At 40.5% G+C, this 15,285-nt stretch overlaps 1 protein-coding gene across 1 annotated transcript in view; it reads right to left on the bottom strand.

Annotated features, from left to right (window-relative positions):
• The window catches only part of PHLPP1 (PH domain and leucine rich repeat protein phosphatase 1), a gene marked incomplete at its 5' end in the record, with an annotated part of 196,198 nt that overhangs the window by 86,776 nt on the left and 94,137 nt on the right, over positions 1–15,285 (bottom strand). The window contains 2 exons of the mRNA XM_080926865.1: positions 9,524–9,649; positions 13,466–13,662. Of these exons, the coding sequence (XP_080782991.1) occupies positions 9,524–9,649; positions 13,466–13,662 (323 nt within the window). The remainder of the gene's footprint in view (positions 1–9,523; positions 9,650–13,465; positions 13,663–15,285) is intronic.

Genomic DNA, 15,285 nt, shown 5'->3' on the forward strand with positions numbered 1-15,285 from the left:
CATGCTAAATGCCACAAGAAAGTAAACGGCGACCAGGAAAAAACAATGTATACAGGCATTCACACTTTGCATTCATGTCCCTTTGCCCTCCTCATACTGCATAGCCATCACAGGACTAGTCTGTACTCTCACGTCTTAGCTTCTAGATAGATGTCTCTTCCACACTGTTTAGATAAGGTCATGAACATTTCTATGTTTTACATAGGCTTGCCTTTCTATACAATTAACCTCTATGTGGAATAGATATTCCTCTCGATTTTTGTGGTGTAGGAAAATGTATGAGAACAGTCCCTGTAAGCTCATATTTGAATACTTGGTCTCCAGTGGATGGAGCTATTTAGGAAAATTAGAAGGTGTGGCATTGGTGGGTCACTGGGTATGCTCTTTAAAGTTTCAAGAAATTCATGCCATTTCCAGATTGTGTGTATCTTTCTCTTCCTCGCACCCCCTGTCTCTGTCTCATGGGTGGCAATCAAGATGTGAATAATCAGCTGTTCCTTTCTCCATCAGCATGGATTCTAACCCCTGACCAATAAGCCATATTAAATGCTTTCTATTATAAATTACTCTGTTCATGGTGTTTTAATATGGTGACAGAAAAATAATAAAAACTAGGTACCAGAAAGTAGGCTAGGCTACTGCTGAGACAGAACTGATCGTGTTTTTGTTTGTTTGTTTTAGTGTTGTTATTCTTTGTTTTTGAGGAACATAAAAGACTTTAGGACTTTAGAGTAGGAAATTAGTTGAACACTGTAAGAGAGATTAATGGCTATCCTAATAGGAGCTTGGAAGACAAAGGTGCTGATAGCAATATAGGCTGAATATAGGGTCAGCCAAAGAAATTTCAGAGAGAAACAATTTTAGCAACTTGGCTAGAGACCATTCTTATGATATTTCGGCAAAGAATTTGGCTTTTCTTTGCCCTTGTCCGAAGTCTGCATGAAGATAAATTGAAAAGTAATAGATTCATTTCCTTGGAGGCAATTATAAGACAGCCTAATATTGTCTCTGTCATGTGGTTAGTAGTAATCAAGTGGGGTAAGAAGAAACACAAAATGTATACAGTTTTGAAAGAACAACATAGGGAATTTGAACTTGGAGGAAAGCCTTGTGCTGAAAGAGATGGTTAAGATTAAAGAGAGACCTGATTTGAAATAGATTAAAAAAGAGGGGTACCCTCAAGGCAAGACCCCACTTTCTACAAAAAAAGGCCTGAGGAAAAGCAACAAAAGTAATAAAAGTTTCTGCAAATGTGATTCAAGGAGGCAGTTCTATCCCAAGAAAGCAGTCAAATTTGGCCATGTTTTTCCACATGGTTCTGGCTTTAGAGTCACAAGAGAAAAGGGGTTGTAGAATATTCCTCTGAAGTTACAGAGAGCCCCCAAGGCCAGGAGTGTCCCTGATAATTCATTGCACGAAGCTGTAAACATGAAGCCTGAATTGTGTAAGTGACTCCAAGATGGTGGAGATGCCATAGCTATGGGTTATCTGTCCAAGAGAGATCATACAAGAAACAGAGAGAGAAGAAGATTATAGGCAGCAAAGCTGGAAGAGACGAGCCATCAAAGACCTTTGATATCAGACATGGAGTGTCAGCATTTGGAGTTTGTCAGGCTAGATTTCTATTTTGCTTTGGTGTAATATTTATTCATTATGTCCCCCTTCCCTGCTTTTGGAATGGTTACGTGTATTCTGTGCTATTATCTGTTGGAAGTATGCAATTTGCTTTTACAGGGTATTATGATTAAAAAGCCTTGGAGTATCCAAAGAGACTTTGGACTTTTTAAACTGTGTTGGACCAAATGCTATTAGTATTAGGATATAGCTACAAGCCAATAGGACCAAGTATTAGAATGTAATGGCTTGAATGGGAATAGTGGTCCCCATAGATTCATGTATTTGATTGAATACTTGATCCCCAGTGAGTGGAATTGTTTAAAAAGAATTAGGAGGTATAGGTTTGTTGCAAAGGTGTGTCACTGGATGTGAACTTCCAGGTTTCAAAAGAGCCACGTCGTTCCCAGTCCATGTCTGGGTGGCAATCAAGCTATGAACACCCAGCTGTTCCTCTCCTCCCCCATCACAGACTCTAACCCCTTGAAGCCAAAAGCCAGATTAAATGCTTTCTTTTAGAAATTGTTCTCTGTCATAGTGTTTTATCACAGTAACAGAAAAGTACCAAAGACATCATTCAAGATTCATTTTGATACTGCCCTCATTTATCCTCCTATGCCCCAACACCTCCTATTCAATTTCCAAGATTTTTTAATTTTCACTACAAATTGGTACAGGAGCAACTTTTGAAGATATAAGCAGATATCCACATCAGCAGACCCCTACATCCACTTCTGATTCTACAAACCTTGTGGATTGCACTTGGTCAAAGGATCCTTCATTATTTAAAGAATAAATGTGAACTGAGAGTTTCCAGAAAATTCCTGGGTTCTTGAGAAGACTGATTCTAACAACCTTCTTGTGTGGCATTAGAAACATAGGAAACAAACTGAAGAAGGGTCCCTAAGGCACTGGCTATGAGAAGACTCTTTAGACTGCATACTACAGATGACTAAGTCACATTACAGTGTCTCTTGCAACTACTGCTAATGACATGAACCCATCTTAATCCTATTTCACACTGATGGCTTGGCTCAAGTGGTCAATTAGGTACTCTCTTGAGTTAAATCTGGGCCTCAGAACATTTTTAGCACATGAAAACTCGAACGTGGCTCACTGTGTAGCTCACTTTTATTTCAAGGGTGTCACTTAGTCATCATTTCACGTAAGCTTTAATTCAGCATGAAGTCTGCTCCTGCCCTTCACAGCAATGACTTACTTCCTTTTCAGATGAGGGCCCCAAGACATAAAATACACTTCTATAGAGAGTCACACAGCAGGAACAAGTGACAGCAGTGAAGTCCCAGTTAGGAAGTAAGTCAGACCCCAACTGCCAATACATTGGCCATGTGAGCACAAACAGACACACTGACAAGCTACATGGCCCTGAAGAAAACCTAGGATGATAATTACATTTTAACCAAACCAGTCTGATTTAGGCTAGTTCGGAGCTACTGAGGTCCTCAGAAGAGACCATGATGTGCCTTTTCCTTTCTCCACAGAAAGCAAAAGGGGAGGCCATTATCAGAAACAGTCTAAGTTGAGGATTATCAATCTGAAATTCTATAATCTCAAATGGCCCAAACATTTTCAATAAGGATTGGAAACTCTTCTAAATGAAACCAAAGCCAAGGCAGTAGACACAATAGAGAGAAATCAACTCCATTACACCAAGTTACCTTTATGCCCTCTTTTATACAGGATATACAACGAACAGTTCGAAAGTTAAGCTCAGGCTCTCTTCCCTGGGAACAGCTCACTACCCCTGTGCAAATATTCTAAAGTCAGGGTGAAATGAACCTGAGATGGTCCTGGTCCTTAACACTTGAGGTCAGAATTATTCAAGACAAACTCCTACCTGTGCGTTTCTGTGCTTTCCAGCCAATTCTTTTCTGTAAGTTAGTGCCAAGTGGTAAGTCATTGCCAGCTTCCTTTAGCTAATTAATAATTGAAAACATCCGATTTGTCTTAGAAGAGCAACTTAGTATTCTTTGAAGCATACTTGTAACAGCAATGATCTGAAACAGGGCTGGAGAGATGATCAAGAGCACTTGCTGGTGCAGAGGACCAGAGTTCAGTTCCCAGCTCCATCAAATGCTCTCTTCGACATTCTGCAAGTATCCCCAAGTATCCAGAGGGTGCCCGTATATCCACACAAGCAAAACATTCATATTCATAGACAAACATTTTTAAGAATTTAAAGAAAAAATATTTATTATCTGAAACACTTGTTAAGCATGAAGGAGTGGTTTTGTGGTTAGATCTGTAAGCTATGTCTCACTGTAGAGAGTTGCAGAGAGTCCTATACTGCATTGTAGCTATGCAGAGAAAGGGAACAGACAGTTTAAACAGTGTGGCCATGAACTGTTAGCTGTGCAGGTGAGTTACAGATATGCTAGTGTTAAAAACATTAACTCTACTTCATAATATTTGACAATTCTGTAATTAAAGTTAAAAATACAAAGCTAGTGTGGCTCAGCATTTGGAGGCAGAGGAAAAAAACAACCACAATTTAAAGAATAGCTTGTTACTAGCTTGTTGCTATATAGCAAGTACTGAGTTAGCCTAGGCTGTGAGTGCACCCAACCACCACCACTGCCATCCCCACCCCCACCACCAACACCTCAAACAACAAACCAAACCAAAGTCAGAAACGCATACACACAATGCTAAATCAGTGACCCAATTCCACTTTTAGCATGTGTAAATTAACATCAGGTTGAGGTTAGGTTACAGATTCACATAAAAAGTGACACTGAAGAGAGGTCACAGGATCAATCAACATGTCTAAGGAAAGCATGCTCTAAAAATTTGGCTACAAATGTGGACAAGTAGGTTAGCAAATCCTCAGTGGCACAGGTATGTCTGAAAGTATAGTGAAAACACCATAGTGAAAACACCCTAGATTTGAGTCTGTATGCTGAATAAACGGACGGCCCCTTCACACTGCATACAAGCTCGTTACTGAATTTCTAAAACATGCTGCACATTTGTACTTTAGAGATGACTTCAAAACCAATGCCGTCACTGTCCCACAGGATTTTTCACTAACATACGCCCAATATAAACCCGAAGCTCCTGCCTCTGGCAAGCAATGCCAAGTGCTACAATTAGTCTGCAATAAACTTTTAACCATTTTCTCAAAAACAACTGACATAACAAAAACACTGCTCTCAGAGCTAAAATCCAAAACCACACACTGAAATTTAAGAACTTTCTTTTAAAATTACTTATCTGGGTCGTGTTGATTTAAAAACCATTGGAATTTGGTAATCTGTATCTTTTCATTATGACTAGGGTAGGGAAAAGGACATTAAAATACAAAATACAATTTTCATGTTGCTTGTATTATAAATCCTCTTCAAAATGAATCTTATGTTCTCTCAACATAAAGAGTTTTCATAGTGACCTTGGGTATGACTAAAAAGTACCTAGCTTCCTAATACTACATCTGAAGAATGCAGATGACAACCAATTCTGAGTAGAAGCCACGCCCACCCCACCTTCTGTTAGTACCCCCTGCCTACCCTCCCTGGATTTGGGGTTAAACAGATTATGATGTTTGTTCCCAATACTGGGGTTTAAACATCATAATCTGCCCAGAGCCTTATATACAAATTCTACCCAAATGAAGAATTCTGCATTTATTTCTTCTCCAATAGCTCATTATAATTTGTTTTTGATTACTAACCATAATAGTAAAAATAAAATAAGAAAATAAGATGAAATGAAGTATTTGCGGTCCTGGAGAGCTAGCTGCATCTTAGAACACACTGACCAGGATCCTACAGACTATCTGCATCACGTCGGACATGTGGGAAGTTTCTCAAGTACGTATGTGCTGTTTGAGATTAATGTTTACACTAAGCCATTCCCAGACCCCTGTTTTCTCACAGAATATCCATCACTTCCCAAAACAGCTCCTATGACTGAGAACATCAGAGTTTACCCAACTTGGAGTAACAAAACATGTGTTCTCTTATTTGCTAGAAATAATATAAACAAATAAGTCTTTAAACAATGGCCTGATCAAGTGATAATGGCAGAAATGACAGTCATAAAATTAGCACATCTGCTTAGTTATGTACATCCACACAGACACACATATACTTATTAGAGCTGTATAGGTCCATTACACATGCATTTCACACAATCCATAAGAAACACCATTATTCTCCCTTCTATCAGATAACAAAGCTTAATATTTGAATCCTAGGTAAAATCATATAGCTAGGAAGTAATAGAATAGTAATGACTACCTTATTTAGATTACTAACCTTCACACACACACACACACACACACACACACACACACACTGTCCTACACTGCTTCCCAGTGAAGTCTGGTGTCTAAATCTGTTCATAATTTGAGCAATTAGAATGAGAGGCTCATCTAAACCACAGAGACAGTACATTATCCAACCACAGCTAAGAAACACTAACCAAGCTAACACCCGACGATCACAATTATCAAGACAGAACTAAATATTTTCCCACTCTACTGAGGAGATAAAGCTCGTGAATCTATCTCTTGTGTTCTGCTTTTTTGTCTACTCCTGTAATAGAAGCTCTTGAACAGTCAAATCATATATGTAGAGTACAGTTAGTGCTATGATTTCCAACTGAGGCTTTAATCTATCACAATTCAAAGTAAAGGTCTAGAAGACATGAACATTTGTGCATTTACTTAATTAGCACAATCCTGCAACTGTTAGGGACTGAACTTTTCTTTGCTATAATCTCTATAAATAAGTCACAGACCTTAGCAGAGGTACTGAGTAAATGCTTAAGAGAATTAGAATAGTAGCTTACCAACTGTGGTGCTCCACAGACAAGACAATCTTTTTGTTATAACTGCGTTGACCAACTGCTGTGGTTTACTTGTCAGTTTATATATGCTCTTCTCTACATTCTCATCACTATTGAAAAATTTGTATCTCACTTGTTTTTTATTTAAGCAGCTCATATTTGGCCTAATATATATTATTTTGCATTTGGTATACAAGACCAAGAGTATTTCATATAGGACATTCTACAACTCAACTGTACTGAAAAATGGCAGTCATAGAAAATAGACTATAACAGCGGTAACGCAGAAGTAGGGACAAGAAAGCATAAAGACCAAATGATAGGTAGTACCTTGCATTAGAAAGAGAACAGAAAGGGATAGGACACACACAGGCTTGATGGCAGTCCAGGGTGACATGCCAATAGGTCTGTTGGTCTCCTGTTCTGATAGATGCACCATGACTACATGTTCTGGAAACAGAACAAGGGTCATGTGGAAACAGTTCTTTACAACACTTCTGTAAACATTAGATCAGTTCAAGGCAATTAAAGAAGAGGCTTAATTTATCTCGACACAGAAGAAATTATGTGCTGGCTTTGTATTCTGAGAGAAGGAGGACATCAGCTTCGAACCCACAGCGTCACTTAACTGTAAACACACGTCTAAAACTATCTAAATGCGAAACATATTATTTATGCTTGTCTACTAATGGCTACAAGCACAAGAGGAATGTTAAAACAATTATGCAAGCATATATATACTTTATACCACAGTTGGCCCATGGGTGTCCCTGAAAGGGACATACCATCCTTCCCACTTCAGCTGTAAACTGCTTTCCTGTGCACTCAGAACCTACATTTGCTCTGTTAGGAGGATCCAAGTTCCATCAACCAAACTCTGCCAATGCTTTTCTGAAATGGAGAAAAGCTAAAGATTCTAAGAGCCAGCCTTCATCAGAGAACAGCCATGCGCCTGTCCAAATGAAGGAGTACAGCAGAAAACCTAGGAAAGGCCATTCTCCGGTTTTCCATTAACTGTTTCTACAGTTATTCTCTTACTTGCTTGCTCAACAAATAACTCCATCATGCAGCGATGAATCATAGTGAACTGGGATAACAAATTGGATTGTAACTTTAAAACTATGACAATGAATTCTGTGGCAATGTTCTTGCACCCAGAGACCATCATTTAAAATGCACGCCCAAAGCCAAAACACTTAGTGCAACAATCCAGCCCATCGCTTCCCAATAAGATGCAAAAATGCCTGCTCATAGAGAACCCGAAAAATCAGCATTTACTCACCTTAGTTATATGGTATTCTGGTAATACAGAAGGTGTGTTATTTCATGAGACAAATACATGTGCATAATACACAAGGGACTAGGGGAATATAAAATAGCCAGAATAAAATTTTAAAAAAATGAAATTACTCAGTGAGGCAGAATAAAAGAAAAATGGAGACTACATAGAGGTTAAATGGTGCACATGAAAATATAATCAGAAGATAAGGGAAGCTTGTGAGATTTCTAGCATATTCTGTGCTTTTGTATTTATCCTGTCCTAGGCTAGTTAGTAAAACAGTCTCAATCTATCATCATTGATCTGTAACATTAACATAGTCATTCCAGTCTACTCAATGAATTTAAGGTTTACTAAAATCTAACAAATAAAAAAAACCTATTTATTTTTACTGGGTATAGCTTTTTTTGTCACCATACAGGTGACTGTGAGCTGCATGTCAAGCATGGGAACTGAACCCAGGTCTTCTGGAAGGTCAGCAAGTACTCTTAACAGGAGCCGTCTCTCCATCCCCCATACAAAAACTGTAAAGGCTCATTTTCACTACGCTGGTCTTATTTAAGCAACCATATTTTTTGAGAGTCTATGGGTGCCGTTTCCGTGTCACGTGTAGAGACGCTGTCTCACAGAAGATGTCCTGGTACTCAGGTTCTTACAGTCATTCTGACAACCAGCTTCAGCAACTGTCTCTGAGCCTTAGGTGTAGGACTTGCATTGTAGATACATCGGTCTGGTCTATGCACCCCACACTCACTCATCTGTACTGTGCCCAGTTGTAGACTACAACACTTCCATCTACTGCACAAATACAGTTTCTTTAAGGGGGTGAGAGGTACACTTATCTGGGAATAAAAGGGTTAATATTGAAAATTTACAAATTATATGGCTTTAGGAAAATGGCCAAAGTATGTTCTCTCTAGGATCTATGACTTCTCTAGCCGGTGGTAGTTGGCTAGGCCTAGATTTACAGTACCAGGCATGAATGCCCTCACAATGAGTGGACCTGAAGTCCAATTAGACAGCTATCACTATCTCAAGAAATGAATGCAACTACTGTACCACAGTGGCTATCTTGAAGGGCCAGTCACAGGCTCTGCCTCAGATGCAGAGCTACAGGCAATGAGTGGTTGATGAAGGAGAGAGCATCAGGCTTCTTCAAGGATGAGCTTCCTGATAGTTATCCCGTCCCAAGTGCTCAGCCGCAAACCTTAAACACATGTGCATATGAGCAACACTGAACGGGCTCAGTAGACTGCATCTTTTTCATTGTCTCTCTCTCTCTGTCTCTCTGTCTGTCTGTCTTTCTCTCTCTCTCTCTCTCTCTCTCTCTCTCTCTCTCTCTCTCTCTCTCTCTCTCTCTCTCTCTCTCACTCACTCACACACACATACACACACCACCACCACCACCACCACCAATAAACAAGTTACAACTTTGAGAATGAATGGGGGGAATACAAAGAATTGGAGGGGTAGAAGGAGAAAGAGAGATGAATACTCAAATGAAATTCTAGGAAGGAAGGAAGGAAGGAAGGAAGGAAGGAAGGAAGGAAGGAAGGAAGGCAGGCAGGCAGGCAGGGAGATACATCTATTAACTTTTCTTTAAAATGCTATGTTTGGAGACTAGGATTTAGTGTCACACAGTCAGTGACACCAAACTACGATTAGTGGGAGGTGTTCATTTTCACCCGTATTTAGCTTTTAAACACTAAAAGTTGCTAGCCATTAGTCTGAGAAGAAAAAACACAGTGCAGAAAACAGTGTTTGGGAACGAAGTAAGGCACAATCCTAAGGGCTGTAGGCTCCTGCAAATGTACTGCTTACCTTGGAGACTTGCCGCAGCCACCGTAAGTACTCCGTGAAAGTATCAAAGCAGATGTAGTACGTCTGGCTCTGAGGCCCAGAAGAGCTGAACGCTAAACAGTGCTGGTGCTTTTTCACTTCTTCCACCTGTGGAAAGATGCCGAGCACAAAGACAGTAAAGCAGACGTCCTACAAAGGTGAAGTCATTACTGCTAGTTCTGCCTACAAGCTGCTGAGAGGAGTGGTACTTCTCATCAGAGAGCATTTAAGAAGTCACCAGGCATTCCTTACACATGGCTACAGTCAATAGGCTATAGCTCCAACGTGGGTGGGAACAGAGAGACAGCTGCAGCTTGTTGGTTTCCAGTCTAGCCAAGAAGTGAGCCTGAGGTTCAGGAAGAGGCCCTGCCTCAGAGAAGCAGGTTGGGAATGAGTCAAAGGGCAGCTGATGCCCTTCGCACCTGCATCACACAGACACAAAAGTAAGTCTTTAAACAGATAAGAGCCAGTGAACGATGTTTCAGTTAGTTCTTCCTCTGCCACAGGGCACAGACTAGACAACAGAACAGAGGATCAGGAAGGGCTCTTACAGAAATAAGTGTACAGAAAGAGAAATCAACTCCAAAAGCCGCCAGCTCCTAGTGGACACATGATATGAATGAGAAATCACTGCTAGAAACCAAGATCTCCAAGTTAGTGTTTCAGTCTTTGTTGTTTCTATCTGGGTGCCCTGGGTTTGCCCTGTGACCCACTCCTACTGGGGAAGGGAGGTGGGCAGGAGGCACAGATTTCACTGTCACCTTAAGTCTAGAAAGTTCCCCTAGGTTTTCCAGGACCTAGACTCAGGTCAAACTGGGATTCACAGCTTTGGTGCTGAATGTTTAATGAAAATTGTTTTATGGGTACTAAGAAGAAAGCAAGATACACCCCTTGAAGCCAAGCATGGGCTTTTCAACAAAGACTTACAGAAAAGAAGATATACCTAGTGTCAGTACAGTGTCAGCATAGACATATACTTCTCTATAAAATACCGATGAGCACAGAAAGTCTCTTGTAAACAACTGTAAGTTCTGCCTCAAAACAATGTGTTTACCAGGAGGCATATCACTCTAAGATTCTGTCAGCAACAACCTAACAACAAAAACATGGAAGCAACCCAAATGTTCATCAGTAGAAAAATTATGTTAAAAATTGTGAAATATTTACAGATTGAAACATTCGGAAATGGAAACAATGTAAACATGAAATCTTATGGAATATATGCAGTGAAAAGCCCCTATCTCAAGGCATGCCCACCATCTTCTTAGTCTCGCTGCTCCTGGAGTCTGTACTGGGTGCTGTGCTGACTGGTGTGATGTTTCCTATGCTCTTCCGTTTATCACCACCTCCATACCTGAGATTTATTCTTTTATTTTTCTTTACTATACACTTAATAAACTCACTCATTCAACACTAAAGTATGGCCATCCTGGATAATACTCAGTAATATATGAAACAAAAGGTAAACATTTATTTCATTTGTTATTCCTTCGTCTTTATTTGAATAGGTATTAAAAAGCCTTACTTAAATGCATTTATCTAAAAATCTGCTTAATTCTAAAGAGTAAGTTTAGCATAACTACAAAATGAATAAAAAACATATCAATATTTTTCAACATGCTGAGAGAGCTTTAGCTTTTTAAAACATTACACTATTTGTGTGTCTGTGTTCACAGGGGCTAAGGTGCATATGGAGGTCAGAAGACAGCTTGCACAAGTCAGTTCTGTCCTTCTTCCAATGCAGGTCCCAGGAATTGAACTCAGGTCATTAGGCTTAGCAGCAAGTGTCACTACCCATGGAGACAACTCACTGGCCCAAGTGAGATTCCTTTAACAATGTAGCCACTTGTTATTTGAAAACTGTAAACTGATCATGCTCTGGTGAGGAAAACTGATAGGAGAACAGCCATCCCTAGACTCTGACCTGCCTACTCCACACTTCACTTCTAGCTCTTCCAGAGACTAAAAAGAAAGGAAAAGGGTTCAATCTCACTCTTCCTTTACCAGATGAAACAGGATGACAAAAAGAAATACACCAATATTACTGAGAGCTCAAATTACACAAAGTGAATTATTTTCTCTCAACTGGGTCAACAGGTTTTAAAAGACCCAGGTCTACAGCAAGCCCCATTATTTTAAAACAGTACAAAGCAGGTTTGACAAGATCTACTTGTAAAAAGCGGAAGCTATTAACTTTCAATTCACTCAATAGTGAAGTCTGTCCAATACCAAGCCTGAGAAACAGGAGGAGACTCTGAATGGCAATGCTAATTATAGCTAGCTTTTTCTGACCTCACCTGAACACTCCATGTGCTTTTCTGCCTCTCTGGGTACAATCTTCATTCCACTATATGTCAAAAGATTTTTTTTCACCCTTCAAGTTCTAGTATCGTTACAACTTTCATTACAAAATTCTCTCTTTCCTTCAAAGTTCTGGCCTTTTCCTAACCTCCCACAGTGCTCTTGCTTTCTGAATCTCTCCTAGAGCTGTAATGCAGGTGATGATGTACCCACCCTACATCTCCTGATTCGGAATCAAGCTGTTCAAAGATACAGATCGTGACTCTCATTTCCCAGATCAAACATAGTACCTTCAACCATAAAAGATATTTAATAGTGTTATATTCACATTTGCCTGTGCAAATCCCAGCATCACAGACAGACAGAATTTAGGTCTAACTGCATCAAACATTAAATACAAAACTTTCAGTAGTCCATGAAAAGACAAAATGTTCAATAATAAGTTGCAATACCACATGAAACTGATGTCACACGCCTGTGATCCCAGGCAGGAATATCAGGAGCTCAAGGTTCTCCTTGACTACATACGTGGTTTCACTCAGCAGCCTTAGTGCTCAGAGGAGGTAAATACGCAGTGCTTTCAGAATGGGAGAGTGACAGACCTAAATCTGCTCTTCAGTCTGGTGCGATGCTTGAGCACCAGCCTTCCTAGGACTAGTGTATGCAGAAGAGGAGAGGACCTTGTGCAGGGCACTCACAAGGGCGGGCCAAACTACAGAGCTGCTGAGCATCAAAGTCACTATGCACATACAGCCTGACCTTCCATTCTGAATCTCAGAACACATCAGACACTGGTCAAGTTTTTTAAGATTGGATTTCTTAAAATGAAAATTGGCTTTTAATTTTTTTTTCTCTCTAATTGCGTTTTCCACCTCTTTTCCTATCCAGGAGTAAAAATATTGTAAAGAGAACTCTTGGTTTATATGTCCCCAATTCCAACAAACCATTTCTTATCCAAATCTTCCCCTTTAAAAATTGTGTCATTTAAAAAGCAGCAAACATTGACATGTGTTTATAGTCATGCTATTCCCACAACAGAGAATTTAATACTTCTTTATAACTAACTAGCAGGAAATTTAATATTTCCCTCAAAAAAAAAGTTCTATTTTATAAGCAATGGGCATGAAATAGTTAACATGCCCAAAGAAAAGCAACCGGTAATGTTGGAAATTCCTGCCAAGTGTATGGGTGCCATTTCCAGTTCACAGTAAACTAAGGACGCTGATCCCACTAAGTCACTAAGCAGGAAGCAGAGGGCAATGGGAGTCTGGCCTGAGTTCTGCACCAGGAGATCTTCATCTCCATCATCACTTGCTTATTCCTACACACAGACTCAGGAAGAGTGTCCTGCACTCTGGGCCGTGTGCTCGACAGCACAAAGAATGCCTACTTATGAGGACATTATCATTGGCACTCTGAAACAGAACGATGACACTGTTGGGCCGCTCTCTCCTGTGAGCCAATGGCACTGTGATTCTCCAGCTCCAATAAACAACAATGCCCACCAGCGGAACACAGTGAAAGTGAGAACTCAGACAGGTCAACCCCATGTCCCTCTTATTACAGAAACGGATGGAGGTCCTTACTAATGCTGGAAGACGTCAGTATTCTTGCTTTACTTACCTTTCCGCCAATGAGGGGCAGAACATGCATCTTTCCAGTCGAGCTGTCTTTCACAGACGACACTATCAAGCATGTCCCACAAAGAATGACCTGGCGTCTCGTCCATCGGTTCACTGGCAACTGCATCTTGCCTTTTCGGACATTGTACATTCCCGAGAGCTGAATCCGCTCAGAGCTCCCAGTGCTATGAGGCTTTCCTGAAACAAACACAAGCAAACATGTTACACGTTAGTTTTTGAAAATGAGCTTTACCCCTCAGCTGTATGCCAAATAAAGTAATTAGGAAGCAATAATTTTAGGGGGTTAAAGCTAACTTATAACTAAAAGAACATATAGTCAAACTCATTGTGGAATTATGGTAACAAAAACAACCATAATTATTCCTAATGTATATTTTAATGTCAAGTGAAGTGCAATCTTCTTTTGTTAAAAACACACACAAAAAGACTGTTTTAGGCCCTTTCTTATTTCCTATTTCTATCGTTTATTTTATATATTATAAGAGATGGATTCAAGATGTTTATGGGTAGCTAGTCACTAGTAAACTAAGAAGATGATATTATGAGCCAAGATAAACATTGAGCATTTCACATTTGACTAACAATCAGTCCTAAGAGGACTAGTGCTGGTTTGCTCTCCATACTTGCCCACTGTGCACTTCCTGAAAAGAAAAGGTAAAGTGTCTGCTCCGATAGGAGCATACCACAGGATGCAGGCCGGGCACTGCACGCCTGTGATCTGTGCAGACAAGTGGAGGCAGAGACCAGCACTGTAAGTTAGAGATGCGGGGAGAGGCTTCAGAAGCTACTGCTCTGAAGAAGAGCGTGAACACAACACTGTCAACAGCAGAAACCACTTTGACCTGACACCACACTGATAAAGCTATAGAACTATCAATCAAAGTCGGATGCTGAATACATCAGAAAGACATAAGAGACAGATGTCCAGCACTGGGACCCAAGTGAGCAACGAGGCATTTAGAACTCCAGCTGCCAAGGACCAGGAGAGTAAAAAGTTCAGGAGATACTGTATTATTAAAAATGAACAAACAGTTGACAGGCCAGCAGTAGTGCAATGACTGATGGTGCAAGCCTGACTGAGTCTGATCCCGAGGACCATGGTGGAAGGAGCAAACGACCTCCCAGACAAGCTGCTCTCTGGCCCTCGCACAGGTACACTCCATGGCAACATACACACAATAAAAAAGGAGACTTTAAAGTTTAAAGGCAGAGCAACAAAGACCCCAAGAGTTGAGAGATGCCTGATGCCCAGCGAGCATGGGGCAAGAAGAGCCAACAGCACTTAAAAACAGACTTCAAGAGGACCCAAGGAGTTTTGAATCCATCCAATAAACACAGTTGGGCCGAGATGTTATTTTCTAATAAAATAGCATGTTCTTATTTATTTCCTTCTCCAGCATACCAAACTGTTTTTATAAAATGACTACTTTACCCTTCCAATTTTACGCTGGCTAAGCAAGGATGAAATGTCACTGTACAGCTACTTGAGCTAGTGCCCAGCCAAAAACTATCCTACTGAAACTCCCGGCAGGAAGGGGTCTGTGCTGCCGCCCACCAGTGCCAATCTGCCCGCAGCACGTTGGAAGCCAGGAGACTGTTCATAACGCACAGAACCTGCCACTGTCCCGGTCCATTCTGGACATGATCATTTATGCCGAGGGAAGATGCCCAATGTCCTACTGTGCTTTCTCTTGTGGTGATAAACACAATGCCCAAAGAAATTTGATGGGAAGAGTTTATCTCAGCTCACAGGTCGCACTCCATTACTGAGGGACTCAAGGCAGGGTCCTGAAGGACAGA

This window comes from Micromys minutus, assembly GCF_963924665.1.
Source record: "Micromys minutus genome assembly, chromosome: 12".
In the NCBI taxonomy this organism is placed as follows: Eukaryota; Metazoa; Chordata; class Mammalia; order Rodentia; family Muridae; genus Micromys; species Micromys minutus.